This window comes from Miscanthus floridulus, chromosome 14 (assembly GCF_019320115.1).
Source record: "Miscanthus floridulus cultivar M001 chromosome 14, ASM1932011v1, whole genome shotgun sequence".
NCBI classification, from domain to species: domain Eukaryota; kingdom Viridiplantae; phylum Streptophyta; class Magnoliopsida; order Poales; family Poaceae; genus Miscanthus; species Miscanthus floridulus.
In genome coordinates this window covers 65123628-65143034 of record NC_089593.1, presented here as the reverse complement: position 1 = coordinate 65143034, position 19407 = coordinate 65123628, and the positions used below count along the sequence as shown (strand labels likewise).

At 42.4% G+C, this 19407-nt stretch overlaps 1 protein-coding gene across 1 annotated transcript; it reads right to left on the bottom strand.

Annotated features, from left to right (window-relative positions):
* Positions 1–621: 621 nt before the first annotated feature.
* Positions 622–12301, bottom strand: LOC136503601 (putative disease resistance protein RGA4). Its single transcript, XM_066498625.1, has 4 exons — positions 12014–12301; positions 9637–10839; positions 793–3231; positions 622–627 (listed from the first exon to the last, which is right to left on the bottom strand). Exons 1-4 carry the CDS (start codon positions 12299–12301, stop codon positions 622–624), a joined length of 3936 nt encoding a protein of 1311 aa, XP_066354722.1.
* Positions 12302–19407: the final 7106 nt, after the last annotated feature.

The window sequence follows — 19407 nt, the reverse complement described above, 5'->3', positions numbered from 1 at the left end:
GCACTATCAGGCACGGCACGGTGGTGCGGTGCCTCACCGTGCTGTGCCTGGCCGTGCTCGTGCCCGTGCCATGCCGGGCGGCCCGTTTGGAAAACTATAGCCTCTCTGCTTCTTGTCCTGGCTAGTGAATGGTCCATAAATAATCCTTTTGATTATCATATCAATCCATGTTAGGCCTATAAGCATCGATCTACGGCCGATAACTGTAAAGCCTCTCCTAAATTGAGCGATATGGAGCTCATCATACATAGCACACCTAGTTTCTTCAACTCATTTTGGTACCACCTACAAGCAATAATATAACCTTTTACAGTAAGTGCAAAAACTTGGAACAAGATAAGAACACGTATACTGAGAGGTCCTTGGATCCATTGACTCACAACACAATATGCAGGGCATCAAGCATGAGCTTGACATATAAGAGTTAAGAACGTCAATATCCAACAATGCAAAATTGTATATGAAGAAGTTTACCAAAGTTGATCCGCCTCCATATACATACCACTGTGCTTCAGTTGGCCTCCTCCGTGCCTCTGCTCGTCCACCGCCTAGTAGGGCCTCCATGGGTTCATCAGTTCAGATTCATCCACCAGGTCTTGCTATATCTATATATCTCGTACCCTACCTCTGTTTGAGAAGCAATATGTATTATTTAATCATGGAATTCCGGGATTATAAAAAAATGAAGCAACGCACACAGTTACATGTACAAAGCATAGATTTACTAGGCTTACCTTTTTGAGAGGATTCTTGCCTTCAATCCTAGATTCGTCCTCATGGTACGAATCTTACCCTTCGGTAATCAAATTCAACTTCTGGGATGTGAGAAATCTTGTGGGCATCCTCCCCCTTGCATCTCTCAACCAGTCTTGGACAGCCTCTAATGGACAGTCTCTTCAAGGCGGTAAGGTTCCGTATGCTTTCAGGCAAAGATGTTAGCATGGGCGAGTACCAGATGAATAATTTTTCAAGGGTAATGAGCTGCCCCAGCCATTCTGGCAGTATCTCCAGGTTGGGTAAATACAAAAGTAGTCCTCTGAGAGAGGGGAACCAGCATAGAGTGGCCTCCGGCAAGGATGATAATGAGCTGTCGTAGCCAAAGACATTCAATTCCTCGAGGGTGGAAAGGTGCTGAAGTCGACCCCACTTTTCAACAGTAAAATTCTGGATCCAGATTTCGGCAATAAAAGGAAGAGTGGAAGATGAAAGCCTCCCAAATCCATGCACTGGTAGCACCTCATCACTGTCGAACAAGTCCCAATACATACTTTTGGGGGGATATGGCAGGAACTTCAACTTTGGGCACTTGAATACTTCCAACCGGTGCAAATTAGGGATTAAGAACCCGTCCTCTTCTTCACCTGACCGTGTTGTCCACCACTCCTCCAAGTTGTCCAACTCTCTTAACATAATAACTCTCAACTTTTTGCATGCTCCTTCCTCTCCATAGAATTCCTTTCCAATTTTCGTGATGTTGGGAATTTGCCGAATAAGCAACAGCCTGAGATTCGGCAGCGTCCCAAGTGGAGGAAGAGAACCACATGCTAAACTTATGAGTTTGATGGTGGTGAGATACGGAAGATAGGAGGAGATCTCAAGCATCCAGTTAGGGAAGTTTGTGCTCCTGTACCCTGCTAGTTCAAATCCTTCAAGAGTCCGAGGAGGTATAAGGTTCTCCAACACCTCTGCATCTCTCTTATTCTCCGTCGTATCTGCATGATCCCAGGAAAGGCTTAGCACCCGGAGGTCTGGATTATCTCGCAGTTCAGCTCTCTCTGCATCTTCCGGATGCTCAACTTTTTCAAGGTGATTAATCTCTAGGTGTTGACAAGCCAATTTCCCAATGCTCACTATACTGCTATGCGACCCATAACCCACCTCGTGCACATCATGTACACTATGTTCTACTGTCCTGTCATGCAACTGCAGGCGCCTCAAAATGGAAGGAGCAACGACATCATCTATATGTGAGCTGTTTCTTGTGTAGACTTCAAACATGGTGAGACTAGTCATGTTGCCAATACCATCTGGCAACTCATCGAGACTCTGCAAAGCCTTCATGTACAGTACTTGAAGCTTCAAGCTACAAAACGAGGACGGTAGGTTTTTAAGCCTTACACAATATGATAAATCAAGACGCTCCAACTTTGACAGACCACCGAATGACTCAGGCAAGGATTGAAGCTTAGAACAACTTGTTACATCAAGAGACTGAAGCTCAGAAAGGTTACCAAAGCATTCAGGGAGCTCTTTTAGATCATGACAGTCTGAAAGATCTAGGTCTTTCAAATGCTTAAGCTTGCAAAAGGACTCTGGTAACAACTGAACCTTGTAGCAATCAGAGAGGTTTAAGAGCTCGAGTTTGTTAAGATTGCCAAAATCATGTGGCAGGTTTTGCAGTTCATGGCAACTTGATAGGTTTAGATGCTCTAAAGACTCGAGGTTAACACTGTCAGGCAGTTTAATTAATTTGGAACAGCTGGACAAGTTTAGAAACAAGAGTTTGGGAAGGCTACCAAATTTATCAGGGAGCTTTTGGAGAGCACAACAGCCTGACATGTCTAGGTGCCGTAAGCATTTAAGCTTGTGAATCGATTCAGGTAACTCGTCAAGTTTAGAACATGCTGATAGTTTGAGGAACCAGAGTGCAGAGAGCTTCCCAAATGATACAGGTAACTTATTGAGTCTTCTATTGCCAGATAGGTCCAAATAACAAAGGTTAAGAAGGCTATCAATATTGTCAGGCAAGGTTTCAAGTGCGCAGTTGGACAGAATTAGTGTCTGCATATTCTGAAGTTTATGCAAGGATTTTGGAAGTGATGTGATTGGCAAGCCCGAGGCATCGAGGTACCTTAGCAGCATCAGACCATGAATGGAGGATGGCAGCGATATGTTGCTCGGGACAGATTTCCCTTGGATGGAACATCCACTTATGTCCAAAACACGCAAATATTTGGATTTAGAGAATGACTTATCTTGAAGCTGCAATCTATTGCACTCTGTAAAGTGGAGAGATCTAATTTTACTTGGAATTTTTTTCCGTTCAATAGACTGCTTCTGATAATTGATAAACTGCATATGTCGGCAATAATTCTTCTCAAGGCTGCTCTGAGTCATTTCTTTGAGATCATTTAGAGCAATTAACTGTTGGCCAAGTATTATCGTTGCAAGATCATACACCAAATCATGCATGGTCACCTTGATGGGACCTTCAGCATCCTCTGGAGCATCCTGCAGGCAAATCAGTTGTTACTACTGTTAGTAGCAAAATCAAATCTATCATTATTCAATATTATCTTGATGGCAACTAACGAGCTGATTCTTACTCCTAGCTATTAAACCTTGAGTGAATTTCACAAAATAACAATACTTGCATCAATCTTCTCAGGTCTTTTTGCTATCTAGGTGTGTGTGCGTTCTGGTCAGGTTGGGGGACTCTAGCCTTGCGCGATTTTATCTTTTTCCCATCTGCTTTTCAAAAAAAAAAAAATCTTTTTCTCATCTCTCCTGTGTCGACCAGGAAAAAAAACAATGTTGCACTTATCCTATCTCAATGCTAGTCTATCTTTGCATGGCCATTGATCTTCCACCTTGGGCAATCGAGGATATTGGCAGGATCAGAAGAAGATTCTTGTAGAGAGGAAGATAGGATACGAAGGGAGGTCACTGCCTTGTAGCTTGGACCAAAGTATGTCTTCCTCGTGAGTTTGGTGGACTTGGGATCTCTAATCAGAACCTTGGATCGGCGCTTAGAGTAAGGTGGTTATGGCTGAAAAAAACGGATCATAGTCATTCTTGGACAAATTTTCATGTTCAGGTCTATCCATATGTCGAGGCCCTTTTATCCATGGCTGTTGTACCTATCTGAGGTCGGGGATGGTCATAACACCTTTTGTTTCGGACAGATCGCTGGATTCATGGACAGAGGATCGCTGATCTTGCACCCCAAGTTTTCACCTTGGTCTCTAAAAGGAGAGCTAGCAGGAGGACAATTTTTTGAAGCCCTCAAAAATAATGCTTGGGTCTTTGATATCCAAGGGGCTATCACTGTAGGAGTCATTTATGAGCTTCTCTTGCCCTTTGGGATATATCCAATGAAGTACGCTTACAGCATGGAGTTGAGGATTCTCATATTTGGAGCTCCTCGAAATGGTATTTATTCTGCGCAATCAGCTTACAGTGGCCTCCTTCAGGGCACTATCATTTTTTGGCCTTGGCAAAGAATCTGGAAATCTTGGGCTCCAAGTAAATGCAAATTTTTCATGTAGTTGGTAGCACATGATAGCTGGACAGCTGATAGCCTAGCTAGGAGAGGACGACTGCCTCACCCAGAAAGATGTCCCCATCGTGCTCAAGAGGAAGAAAGCATCAGCCATATGCTATTGTCCTATATTTTTGCTAGAGTCTTTGTTTAGATTGCTGCAAAAAATTGGAATGAAGTCCCTTGCTCCACAGCTAGCAGACACTAGTGGTGGGAGAAAATTTTAAGAGGGATTGATGAGCAGTCTAAGTAGGGCACCAACTCTATTGTAATCCTTGGTGCTTGGGCCCTTTGGAAGCATCGCAATTACTGTGTTTTGATGGAGTGCCTCCAAACCTTTTTTTTCTCGAACACTCAAGAGAGTGTGCATCATTTCATCAAGAGAGAAGAAAGGAAGAAAAGTACAAAGGAGGGAGAAGAATCCCCCTCCCCAAGGAAAACACTAGACCAGAGCAAGCCTTCCCCAACTAATAAGACCTGTGACTATGGGACACAAGGCCAAAGAAACTAGTCTAGCACAGGCAAAGCGACAAAGAGTACCAACAAAAACTTAGTAAAAAAATTACCCACAACAAGTGACCTAGCCAACAGCTCCTAGAGTCCTTTTGGACCAGCAGAGCCCCATAGGATGCATTCACTTGTGATTGCCTGCCATAAAGTTGTGATGCTTGGACTTGCACCAATTCTCTCAGTAACTGCTACCCTACTTTCTCTGGTTGTGGAATCAAATTTTTCTCCAAAATTACCTGCCTGCCATCAGTTATGGACATACCCCTTCTATCCTCATTCGCTTGTTCTCTGACTCTTGACTCCCCACCGGCATGCTATAGGGTTAGGACCAGTGCGCACCTTGCCACCCCTCGTCGATCTTGCGCCCCTCACTGAGCCTCGCTACACCTGCGTTGCCCCTCAGCTCACCTCGTCAGACGTGCACCGCCCCTCTCCGAGCCTCACCACGTGGAGCTGTGGCGCCCCTCGCCGCCCCTGGCTGGGGCAGCTCGTCCCCTCACCCGGCCTGGACAAGCCATGCTGCCCCTCGCCAGACCTCGCCGCCCCTCTCTACGCTCTGGAAGGCCAAAGCCTCAGTCCCAGATATGTAACTCACCCCCTTCCCATTCGTCAAAATTAGCATAAATGACAGGGTGCAGATAGGTGATTGAAGTTGCATTTCAACCTGGTAACAATGGTGAATGGTCAAGTAGAAGTAACGGCATGGTGGTGTATTTTTTTTAAAAAATTGCTCCATCATATTGTATATATGTACAACACTGAACCTAATCAAATATTGTTTTTGCTTGATTCAAGTTTGGATGAGAAAGCAGATTGGCATTTCATTGATACTATCTGCGAAGGAGAGATAGAAGCTGGGAACAAGGCCACCCACAGGTTTCCTCAATAGGGACCGATGAGTCCGGTGATGAGGATGTGGCTGAGGTACAAAAAAAACTCCACATAAAGAAATCAAAATCAGGGAAAAAGAAACGCAAGATATCAAGTTTGATAGATGTGATGCTGACAAGGAGTGCTGTCGGTGTTTTGTCAACCGACTAGTGAATACGTGTGTCGCGCTGCTCTAGGAAGACGGCGATAGCACTCAAAGACACAAGGAAATTATATTGGTTCAGGCCGGAGCCCTACATCCAGTCTCAGAGGTGTTCGAGTTCGTGTTCTTCGGTTCAAGAGCTATGAAGTCTTACAATAGGGTGTGTAAGCTAAGGGAAAGAGGTAGGAGGAGTGAGGTGAACGAAAGCCCGAATGGAGTTTCTCAGGTTCCGTCCCCCTGGAATGGAGGCCTAGCTCCCCTTATATAGAGTCCAGGGGCCAGGTTACATATGGAGAGAAGGGTTCTCTCGACTGAGCGGTCGTAAGCCCGAGGGAGGGAGAAGTAAGTAAACTTGGCCTACAAGCAAGCATGTCTTGTCCTGGCGTTGTCGCACTTTCCGGTATGGTCGTCGTCGTGGTCTTATTCCCACATCACGGCGTGGCAGGGCGTGATGTTACAGTGCCGATCATGTCGGCACTGTTGGCACGGAGGTGGTTCACCAACTGTCCTACGCGACGTGGTCTTGTCGTGGCCTTCATCATCGCCTCCTGTTCTCCCGGTGGCATCGTGGCGACAGTGCAGGAGCAGGTAGCCGCTCCCGAGTCGTTGGCTGCCTTTGCAGGTTGTGATGCCGATGGCCTCGACCTCAGATTGTGAGGTCGAGGTCTCTAGTGGCCTGGCCGGTCTTGAAAGTCAAGGCCAGGGTCGTGTGCCCATCCCGTAGTGGGTGGGGCCATACGCCCATCTTGTTGGACTGGACTTGGACGGTGTAGTGCCGTACCGGTTGTTATCACCTGGCGGAGTCGTCTTGTCTGCGCAAGGGCGCACAGGGATGGCGTCTGCCCCGAGATGGCTGTCCTCTCAGTCCTAGCGGAGTGAGTGGAGTGTGCCTGTCTTTGTCAGGGCAGGTCTACTTGATGGCGCCCGATCTCTCCTTATCCCTTCCCAAGGGTCGGGACCGAAGAGAGGTTGAGTGAGGCTGCGTTGCGTGCAGTGGAAGGAGAAGGGAGAGGTCATGATGGACCGCTTGCATCGGTGTGTGGCCCAGGGTCCGTGTGGCTTAGTTGGGCCATGGCTGTTTAGTTTCTGCTAGCTGGGCTGCCTGAGCGACTAACTTATCGGTGTCTTGAGATACCCGGGGTATCATAACTCCGACAAGTACCTACAAGAACCTACATGTGCCATGACACAAACACAAAGAGATGGCAGTTTAGATTGGGAGAATGAGGATACCATGGATAACATTTGCAATACGATAGCTGATGCTTTGGTTAGTGCGAGAGGTCGATATGTGGACCTTATGTCAATGGCGGATGCAAAACATTTTTAAAAGTTTCCCTTTCTGAAATGGTCATTTACATGTGAATCAGCGAACAACATGGTGTTTTATGGAATAATTTGCATATATAAACAATCTTTGAAGTTTTCGAGGGCATTACAGATATTTCTTACCAAACCTACAATTTCTCACTGCTCAACCAAACAGACCCTAAAGTTCTTAAATGTGTCCTACTTTGTTTGGAATTCTTTGTTATATTGAATTCTTGTCCAACAAAACGATTACCTATGTTCTATTTTTTAAAGTTGAAAAAAAATTAATCCAGACCTCATTCTGTTAGGCTCCTTGAGGCTAGTGCTGTTTCAGCCAAGTTGCACTCAAAACATTTATAGGGTGTTTGGTTTGAGGAGCCACTCAATCCTAGATGAGGTGGTGCATCGTGAGTTCATTTCTCAAATTTGGTGGAATGACTCCATTCCTCGTACTAGTACTACTCGTTAGCTTGTGAGGAATGAGGTGATGATGCATCAACCTATTTCATTCCACAAACCAAACAAAAAAGTGAGAAATAAGTAGATGATGGACCACCTCATTCCTCAAACACACCATTAATTCTTCTACTTACTACAAACATATACATCCTTCTTGCGTATTTGAGAAAAAATGGTATTGTGCGCTAGGGTCCTCATTACCCTTGAGGTTCTTGGCTTTTTCTTTTTCGGAAGCGAACTTCAGGCTCTTGAGTTATCACTAGAGTATATTGGTTATATTTATTTCATTGTGTTATCAATTCAACATTTCAATCAGAATATCAATGTGAATATTTCCTTCTACCTTCTGATAGCCACCTTTTTGACTAACAAACAATCATTTATTAAAAAACAAAAAAAGATTCATAGCCTGAATGTTTAGAATTTTGTGATTGATTTGTTGCCATTCGATGAAATACATGGAAACTTAACCATTTTTATCAATATAAGCATCAGTTCTTATGACTCTAACAAGTTAAATAAAGTAAATATCCCAACATAACATTCCCAAGAAATTTCTCGTCAGTTGGCACAATAACTGCTTATGAGTTCATGTTTTCTTTTCTTTTTTTCTCAAATATGCCTGAGAGTTGTGATAAAACTATCGAGAAGTGATAAAATAATTCGTGTTTTCTTTGTGTTTGCATGGACAAGGATTCCAGGTGACAAGAAGAACTATAAAGGATATGGATTCAAGATGATTTCAGAAGCAAGAAACAGAAGTACCACAAACAAGAACGACAAGCAAGTACACACCTTAAACTTACCCTTTTTAGAAAATCTAGACGCTAGGCTAGAAATAATTCTATTTTCTAAAAGCAAAAAAGCTTTACTTAAAAAAGCTTCTATGCTATCTTACTATTATTAGTAATCAGAGATTTTTTTTGTACCCTCACATTAGTTTTTTACAAGATGTGCTGTAAAAGGGATAAATCTAGAAAATCACACAAAAATAGAAACGTATCTATCAATTTGCTAGACTAGAAAAGGGGTAAAATCTATAAATTCACACAAAAATAGAGACATGTACCTATCAATGTGCTAGATTCTAATATCTAATCATCATTAATAATATCTATTAGATCTATTGTGTTTTCTAAAAAATAGCCACCTTTGCAATCAGGAAAGTAGTCTAAACTAACCCTGTAAATCTATATCTAAATTACCCACCTTTGTCATAGGAAAAATAACTTAAAATAAGACTAAATCTTCAAATAAATTACCTGCCTATGTCATTATGAAAATAATAATCGAAAGTAGTCCTAAATTCTTATCAAAGTTATACGTACTTGTCACTATTAAAATTTAAAAACTGAAGTAAACCCTATAAAAGTGCATCTAGAATTGCCTACCTACGCCATTATAAAAAAAATCCCCTAGCACTCATATATATGTTTCTAAACTACCCAGTTATGCCATTGTTAGCATGAAAAAACTAATTTAAGGCATCCATGCATGATATGTGTCTCCACCCAAAGGCTATGCGTGTATCGATTTCATATAAAACATGTAGCTCAAGCTAAATTTTACATGAACATATGTCAGACATATGGATGTACAATGGCAAAAAACTATAAATGTGGATTGAGAAAATTAGAGAAATTGGTAACTATAAAGTATCTACACCAACATTGTGTTAGATTATGAACAAATGATATAGAGCAAAGATAAGCAGCTTTGATTATTTGTAGGTCGTAAATATATCCACAAACTTTTAACACTCATGTCCCTTAAAGTTACTAACCCATGTAGGAGCATGGGTTTACAGGCGTATCCCCAATTTTGAAGTACGTGCTAACAAACTTAAATAATGTAAAGGAAGTGTATTCAGAAGCATGAATTGTATCAAGTTATTCGAACCAGATGTGGTTATAACTAAGGGATAAGACCACCATGCCACTCTATTCGTACCCAAATAAGTACTAACAAAGAATTGTTGGCAATCTTGGAGTTTAGCATCCTGGCAGCATTGCACCATGTTGCAAGAACCAACAAATGGGAACAAAGAGATTATTTTACTAACCTGAGAAGTCTTCGAAATTTGAAGAAAAGACATCCCCAACAAATAGTGAACACATTGTTTTCCATCGATTGGTTCAATATATCCAAGGGCCCTCCATTGCTGGATGAGGTGGTCACTAGTAATAGTGAAGCCCTTGGGGAAAACTGCACAATATGTGAAGCACAACTTCAATTTTAATGGCATGTAGTAATAGCTCAACATGAGGCACTCCAAAGGGTCTTGCAACTGAATGTCTTCTTTCATATCCAAAAGAATCTTCTTGTCCCTTATATCTTCCCATGCCTCTGTGGACTTATGTTGGGATAACAAAAATCCAAGAGATCGTGCTAGTAGAGGTAGACCTGCACACTTCTTTGCGATTTGTCTCCCAATTGCTTGTAATCCACATAGATCATCATCTTGCCTGAATGCTATTTGTCGCATCACATTCCAACAATCATCATCTGATAAAATGCTTAAATTGATTTGGTCACTCTTGCGCATAGGGCGGATTATTCCTTGACTAGCTAGAGCACCAACATCCAACTTATCCACTACATGTTGCATTCGTGTAGTTAATATGATCTTGCTTCCCTTCCCACCATATTGTAGCATCTGCTTCAGTTTTTCCAAATTATCCACACCTTCCTCCCACATATCATCCAGAACAATCAAATACTTTTTGTTATGAAGGATAGATTTCAATATTTCAATAATGGACTGCAAATCACCATCTTTTTGGGTGATGTACCGTTCACTTGGTTCAATACTAGTACTTCTACACACTGTTGATATGATTATTTCCCCAATTCTTTGCAGATCAAACTTCTTAGACACATAGACCCACACCCGTAGATCAAAGGTTTTGGTTCTATTGTCTGAAAAAATTGATTGGGCTAGTGTTGTCTTCCCCATGCCACCAAGTCCAACAATAGGAATGATTGAGATAACCTCCTCAGCTTCACTTTTCAGAAACTTCATTATCTTTTCCTTTTCAGTGTCCCTTCCTACCATTTTAATATCAGTGTCTCCATTTGTGGATGCAATGGTAGCTTGATTTGTAGACACCTCGTTGGCCCACAGTGGTGTATCATGGGGCACTAGGCTAAGGGTCTGACGACCCTCTTTCTCTATGTTGGTTAAAGCTTCCTTTACCTTCTTCATTTTATGAGCTATTGTAAACCGCAATAGGAGTGGATTGTAGGATGAAAAGAATAGCTTAATCTGTAAGAAAAAAAAGCTTAATCTGTAAGAAAAAATAAAATTATAGATAATTGAGTTGTACATGTGGTTTAGTATGTATTATAGTATTCTTAAAATATTCCTATGATTATTCACTGGTGGAAAAAACAAAAGAAGTTGTAGAAGCAAACATATTACACGTTCTTCCCTAGTGAGAATTTATCTTGCGGGTGTGGGTACCTATGGGTATCATACCCGACTGGGTACGGGTACGGTGCAATTGTTATCCGCGGGTGTATGAAATTTTACTCAGTAGTCAATTGGTGTCTAACGGGTATTTACTAAACCCTCACCATACCTGACCCACTTCCATCACTAGCCAGAGTCCTTTGACTTTGTTGTGAGTGCAATTCTAAATTTAAAAAGAAGTTGGACCAGCTAGGGGTATGACCTTCCCAAGAGCATTGTTTTAAAGGTAGAAGATCTCAACCACTTTGCCTAAAACAAATCCACGAACCCGACTTTATCGACGAGGGGATATATTTCACAACGCACAAATTTGCACATGCGAGACGGAGAGTCAAACTCCTGACTAGTTGGTTCACACTATGGTGGCCCAACCACCAAGCCACAAGCTCGTTCTCTGCCGTTCATGGCCGCAATGATTTGATTTTACCAATAATATCACGGTCTTGCTTCAGTAGCCTTATTTTGCTCTTGTTACATCACACGAGTTTTTTTTCTAGTATATGTTAAAACAAGGCCCAATTTAAATGTTCTTATGGCCAGGGACAGATATAGCACTGAGGCAGGGTGGGCTTGAGCCCCGCTACCACTACTCGAAGCATGGGCCCCTCTTGAGCTCCCCCCCCCCCAAATTGGTACCTATGGAAGCTTGAAACGAGTAGGTAGAGGTGTAAGATAAGTGTTAGAAGCCCCTATTATTTTTCCTAGATCAACCACTGCTTATGGCTAAATTAATAGCTTGATCACTCAAATTTATTTTAACAACCAGACCTCACTATCTGTTTTTCACGGATGATGTAACATGTTAAAAGCTTTCAATTCTTGTTTCAAATTAAGGATTAGCGGTTCCACTTCTTCTGCTCTTCCCCAATACCATTCTAAAGCATATTAATTTGGGAGTGAAAGGATGGGTAAATTTATGAGCTAAAAGCATGTAAATTTGACCGAGAGTATTAATAACAGGCCAAACCTTGGGTTGGTCCTGCTTAATGAGCTCAATAGCCTCGAACTCATCCAGCAAGTCCTCAATGTCGTAGGCTGCAGCCTTGAAATCCTTCATCCAAACCCGCATGATCTCTCGTTTCTCTCCTTCATCCTGGCCCTCCCTCCGGTCAGCATGGCGCATCAAAGCTTGCAGCTTCACCATGGTCCTCTTCAAGCCATCCACGTCGTCCTTGAATCTCCACAACAGGGTAGCCTCATCCCAGACAAGCTCGCCAAGCTTGCCAGTGATCAGCTCGCCAACGGCGCTTGCCATCTCGTCGCTGGCACCGACCAGAACAACTCACAAGGGATGCTGGCTGCTGCAGTGTTTGTGGAAGCTTCTTGGGTGGAAGACTGGTGCTCCCGATGTTAATCCAACGCCCTGCATATAAGGTTGTGTTTAGCACCTACTGAGCAGCTTTGCATCGATACCTTGAGTGTACTCTGCAGTCTGCACACGAACCTAAATTGTTCAGTACATTGACACTATATAGATCCTTGCCTCTTTGAGCAAAGAACAACTTTATATGCTTTGAGGAAAAGAAGGGGATGCGGTTTCCTGATTGCGTGTGCTGAGTCCAGGATTGATCTTTATTCCCACACATGGCTTGGACGATATCCAAATTGTAAACCACACAAGATGAAGGTTTTTTAGGATGGTTAAACCGAACCCAATCAGACGTTAGCACAGTCTGTCTCTGTCGGCAACAGAATCTAAAGCTCCTATTTCTAACAGGCAGCTTCATGTAAGGACCAAGGCCAGGGGTAGGTTCCGATGTCGATCATTGCCAAGTTTCAAATTTTTGTTTAAAAGTCTTTTTTTTCTGAAGGATCCGTTACCGGCTTTCATTGATAAGAGGAGAGTATTTACAATATTTGCGCGAGCTGTGCCAACAGTTTTCCACTTGATCAGCAGAGCTGATGCTGTGCCACCCCTGATTTTACAAAGGCCTACTTACATAGCGTGCAGAAAAAAAACAACTTCATATATGCATCAAAAGTCATAGTTAAATAATATGAAAAGGATTTAATCCAACGCCCTGCGTATAATGTTATCTTTGGCACCTACTGAGCAGCTTTGCATTGATACCTTGAGTGTATTATGCACAACAAGCTTTATTCTTCAGTACATTAACACCACGCGAAGCTACATGTATGAATAGATCCTTGCCTCTTTGAGCAAAGAACAACTTTATATGCTTTGACGAAAAGAAGGGGATGCGGTTTCCAGATTGCGTGTGCTGAGTCTAGGATTGATCTTTATTCGCACACATGGCTTGGACGATATCCAAATTGCGAATCACACAAGGTGAAGGTTTTTTTTGGGACGGTTAAACCGAATCCAATCAGACCTTAGCACAGTATGTCTCTGTCGGCAACAGAAATCTAAAGCTCCTATTGCTAACAGGCAGCTTCATGTTAGGAAGACCAGGGGCCAGGGTTCCGACGTGTATGCCAAATTTATCATGTTTTTGACAAGTTTCAAAAATTCGTTGAAAAAGTCACAGTATCTTAATCTGAAAAAGGTTCAATTTCAAATTCACCTCAGGTAGAGCAAAGGTTTTGGGCTACGAACATTTTCACCACTGTCCTGGCTACAAGCCAAATAGTTGCAACAAAGAACTTCACTATTTTGAGCAGTCTCTGTAACTGGCTCTGTCTACTTCAAGGCTCAACCCATTCGATCAATCAATATATAAGTGGGTGGGAATCATCTATCGCTCAAACACACCCGCCCCCTACCCCCAAATTTTAGGTGAAAAAAAAATTAAATTGCAATACGTAGTCTGTCAGCCAAGAGTCGCAGAGGCATTTCGTCGAACTGAACAGGAGGACAAGGATGAAGCAACCGAACGCCGCTTTGGTAGCTAGGGGATCCGGGCAGATTTTGGGCTAGGGAAACCATGAAGGCGAGAGCGAGACTCAACTTCTTGTCGGTGCTAAAACTGCAATTCAGAGACATGCTCTGGCACATATCTTACATCATATATATAAGGTGCTGAGCTAATTTCTAGTTCTGGCTATTGCTCAAAGCACCATGTGACTAATATTTACATAGATGTATGCATCCAGAATGTTTTTGGAGCACATTACAACACAAAAGGTCAGACCTATCTTCATTCACAAAAGGTGAGCTAGATTCACCAAAGGTGAGCCATATCTACATTGACAAAAGATGTTTCTTTGATCTTGTTAACTAGGACCCTGCTGTCTTGGTCTTCTTCACTGCTTCTTCTGTAGTCTTCTAGTGATTTCATCATCTGCTCCAACCATGCATGAGCTTTGGGGTCTAGTGATTTCATCATCTCCATATTGGTGTTGAACTTTGTCACAGTTGTAGACCTGGCACAAGCCCACAGCTGATTCTTTAGATTCTCACCCTTGAAACTTCCTTGAAAATTCTGATACAGGTGCCTAACACAGAATCTGTGCTCTAAGTCAGGAAAGATTTCTTGCACAGCTGGTATCAAACCCTTTTGCTTGTCAGTCATTATAGTCCAGGGATATTTGTTCTAGATGTTCAGGTCTTGTTTCAGAGTTTCTAGAAACCATTTCCAAGTTTGCTTGGACTCCACCTCGACAACTGCAAATGCTACTGGAAAAATACAGTCATTTGGGTCAATACCAACTGCAGTTAGCATCTAGCCTCCATATTTGGTTTTGATGTGACATCCATCCAAGCATATCACATGTCTACATCCACTTAGAATACCTCTTTTACAAGCATCTAGAGAAACATATAAATGGTTGAAATGGCCATCAGCTATGCTAAGATAGAAGGTGCTGCCTTGGTTGGACCTCCTTATCTCATTTCCATAGTCCCAGAGATGATTGTACTGGTCCACTTCATCCCCATATATCTGCTGCAATGCCACACTTCTTGCTCTGCAAAGCTTGCTCCTGGAGGGTGTCACGTTCCACTCCTTCTGGACTACTCTTCCAAAATTCGCTAATGTCATCTTTGGGTCTGCTCTAAAACTGTCCAAGTACTTCTCAACAAGCCAACGTGCTGTGCATCTCTTTAAAGCCCACTCTCTCCTGCAATTGTGTTCTGCAACATATCTCTTAACCACAATAGTTTTTGCTCTGCTATCATATGAGGCATAAAGATACCAAGGGAAACCTTCAGCACAATGTGCACTAACCCTTCTCTTGTCATTCCTTGGCATTTTTAGGTCCACCCTATGTCTCAGGCTATATTCAATCACAGGCTTCCTCACCATCTCAATTGAAGGAAAAGCCATACCAACCTTGAATGTTGGATTGTTGAGATCTTCAAGCATAAAGGTCTTAAACTTCAGTCTGACCCCACCTTCTGCATCACTATCATCAGGCTATTCCAACTCTTCTTCACTGTCACCACTATCAGCTTCATATTCAATTGGATCATTCACCACTGCCTTTGGCTTCTGTAGCCTGCTTCCTGCTGCCTTCTTTCTCTTCCTTGCTGTTCTACCAACTTCTTGAACCATAGTGTCCATGAACAGATCATCATCACCATCTTCTACCTCATTGTCAGTGCCCACAAAGTTTGGATCTTCTTCACTGTCATCAGTTCCACTGCCCCAATTAAATTATGCATCAGAGCCACCATCAGCCAAATCTACTTCACTTACTGCATCAGCCTTTGGCAAGTCCTTGTACATATCTGGGAGCCTCTTACCAGGAATCTTCTCCACATAGTGCACTTTCATTGGGCTTAGGACCTTGGGCAAAGCAGCAACTGGGTTGAGAACTATGTCTTCGGGGGGCAGACCTTGGTAGTGATGATAAATGTACAGAACAAAGTTCATCGTCTTGTCAGCAAATTCCCTCATTACTTTTGTGTCTAAATCACTGGATATAATCCTTAGACCATCAGAAATGTCCTTGCCAGGCAACAACCAGTACACTTTCAGGTTGGGAGCAGACACCACATAGCCAAGTTTTGTAACAAATTCCACAACCCAAAAGTAACACCATAAATCTACATCCATATGGTCAAACCAGTCCACTTTCTCATCGACATAGGTATGGTTGGCTCCAACTCCACAGAAAAACCCACCATGATGAATTTCTACTGAAATGTGAGTACTATCAAGACCTACAGTATACCAAATCACCAACATCAAACCCTAGCATCCCAAAAATTGCAACTCAAACAGATACTAAGCAACACTACAACTTCAATCTTGGACTAATTGATCTCAATCTTACTCCCACATTACAGTCGGCCAACCTGACCCTAACAGTATGTAGAGAGGAGGAACTCACAGTACTCGGGCAGGGGATCCCCTTCCTTTCGACGCTACGGAGCCATTGGGGAGTGGGACGCGACGACTCGAGTCGCCCTCCACCACTACCACCCACCGGTGATGGCCGCTCCGCGTTCAGCGCCGCCGTCGTCGCCTCTCTGGTCGCCTTTCTCGTTGCCGCCGTCGGGCCAGTACATAGGGGTGGGACAGAATGAGGGAGGGCAAGCTTCAGAGGGGGGTTTGGGCATATTTCCAACCGAGCTGTACCACCGAGTCCACCTAGGCATGCCACATCGGCATCGTGGCCCACCTGTGGCTAATTTGGACTGCCTTGACACATTAAACCAAGTTTAGTGCCACGAATCCGCGTTTTTAGAGTACCGGGACCTATTTGAGAACGCGGGACAAGTTTGAGGACCGTCGGTGAAATTTACTCTTTAGCATTTATGGTTGAAAATGACAGGCTAATGCTTGGTAGCTCGTACATGAACATTATAGTCGTCCTGCATTTAACAACTTTCATGGATAGTTTCGTGTGCACATGTATAATACTATCAACGTCTTGCCATCTGTGGTAGAACATCTGTTTGTCAGATATTCAGTTTAACCATTAATATGTCAATGATTCTGTAGATTGAGAACATATAATTAGTACTCCTAAATTCTTGGTTGAAAATACCTTTACATTGTGGGAGGGTTATGTAGCTGGAGGAGGCAGGTTAGAATGCTGCTCCATGAGGTTGGGAGTTCGATAACAGTAGGTAGCAACATTTAAGACTTCTGAAGAGGCCAGGGCTCTCTCCGGTCCTACTTTTCTTAAAAAAATATGCAACATATATTTTTTTATTTGAAACTACATATGTTCTTACAAATCACAAGTCAAAATGTCACAGTTAGCACTGTGTCGATGTCCTAGAATCTACGTTTGTAATTGAAGTGTTCGTTAAGATTGCTTTATTAATTACAGTAGTATGTGGAGTGAAAGGAAAATGCTGACATCTGATAAAATTGCATAAGTTAGGCATAGCAACTGTCCAAACTTCCTAATCTGGAATAAGCTGTGCCTTATTTTGTTTTAGATTCTTGTCTAGAGAATCTGTATCTAAAGAAAAAGAAGTATGCAAGATATTGTTTCGTTTGTTGATTGTACTTTGAATACTGCACCTCCGTTATTCATATACTTTGAATATCCTTGGAAAGCTCATGGGCTAAGAAATTAGGCACTTTGATATCCCCAAAGCTCATGGGCTAAGAAATTAGGCACTTTGATATCCCCTGTATTTTGTTTCTGATGTACTGCCTTTGGAGAAAATTCATAGAAGCCATTGGTAAATTGAGTGTGTACACGCTGCTTTTAAGATTCTGCCTCCTGTTCCTACACCCTTGATACTGCCTTCATACTGGAAGCTCTTTTGTTGACTGGGAACTATGCAATGTCAGCTTAACTGATTTTACCGTGATTTCTCTAATTGTATCTGTGTATTCTTGTTTTTAGTGTACTTGGTATGATTTAATAAAAAAAACGGTAACTTCGGTATATCTAACTTAGATTTTGCGCCTGCCTCTTATTTTGGTAAGGATATGTAACTTCAGCGTATACCATTATGAAACTGCAAATATAGAACTCTTGTCCAGTGAGAACTTGTATTTAAACTTGTTTAATATTTTCATATTGCTACAGGAGGCTGGAGGCCAAAAAGCAATAGTTGAGGAGCAAGCCGAGGAGTATGTAGCCTTGATCATGGAGGATCATCAAGGAACGTGAATCTTAATGAATCTAATTATTCGTTTTATTTTTTTTATAAATTTTATCCTATTTTCTATTTTATCGTAGCATTAGCACGGGCAATATACTATGCCAATAAAATGTTGAATCTCTGTTTTTTTTTCTATAAATAATAAGGTGGCACTAGATACATAGCAAAAGTAATGTATCTATATAAAAAGCCAAAACATCTTATAATTAGAATAGAGCGAGTATAATTATGTATCTGACCAAATTAAAGTCAAACTATTCTAAATTTAAATAAATTTGTTGATAATAAAAAAATATGGTTATAAATATATTTGGGGCTCTTGTGTTCTTGTCCCTACTTTAACGTGAAATTGTGATTTTGCCCTCGTTTTTCTAACTTTGTGATTTTGCCCTTAACTGTAGCAAAGTCAACGCGATTTTGCCCCTGGTCAACGGTAAAAACAGGAGCAAATTCGCGTTGACCAGGGACAAAAACGCGTTGACTTTGCTACAGTTAAGGGCAAAATCACAATTACATATGTGTGTAAGGGGCAAGAATACCATTTTCCCAATATATTTTATGATAAATGTTAGGTAGATTTTGCTGCAGGACATCCGACTTTAATGAAATTAGACAATTCACATCACCAATGGCGAAATATGCCTGTACCATCATGAAAGGGCTAGCGCTTGGACGTTAGGATGGACACGTGCTTCCAGACGCCCGCGTGCTGTTGTGCCCCGCGCCACCTCTTGCTGCTGCTGTGCCCCGCGCCTGTGCTACTGCGCCTGCACGGGAGAGCATGCGTGTGGGGCCCGCCCAGTTGCATGAGAGAGAGGGAGGGAGCACAACACGCGTACCCATGTGTTGACCCGGCTACGTGCTGCACCGTGGTGGGCCATGCTTGGTGGTGCAAGGCGCCTAGTTCTACATCCGTTGGGTTCTGGCCCACTCTAGCGCTTTGCATGCGCACATGCACTTTGACAAGGGAGTGCTCGGCCGTTTGGGCACTGACCGCCCGTTGCGTGCACGTCCAACTATTGGAGCTAGCCCACATGACAGAGATAGGCATCGTTAGTTGGGTGAGCGCGTGCGTGCCCATGAGTCAGAGCGTGTGGGAAGCAGCACTTGCTGCAACATACTGAAACAAGGTGAAACAAATTGAAACATATGCTTGCAACATATGTGTATAGCAACTGCAACATATGCAACATTCAGATAAAAGCACTTGCAACATACGTCTGAAACAAGTTAAACATTTGGAACATAAACTTGCATCATACACGGATAACCACTGCAACATATGCAACATACAGATGAAAACAAATAACATCCATATGAAACAGCCGAAATATTTAGAAGATAAACTTGCAATATGCGTGTATAGACATTGAAACATATGCAACATC

Excerpts from the sequence above, each read along its gene's own strand:
- LOC136503601 (XM_066498625.1), bottom strand. The coding sequence starts at position 12,301 with ATGGCAAGCGCCGTTGGCGAGCTGATCACTGGCAAGCTTGGCGAGCTT. Across the intron at positions 10,840-12,013 it reads TTAAGCAGGACCAACCCAAG|ATTAAGCTATTCTTTTCATC; the intron begins GTTTGGCCTGTT and ends TTTTTCTTACAG. Across the intron at positions 3,232-9,636 it reads AAATTTCGAAGACTTCTCAG|GATGCTCCAGAGGATGCTGA; the intron begins GTTAGTAAAATA and ends ATTTGCCTGCAG.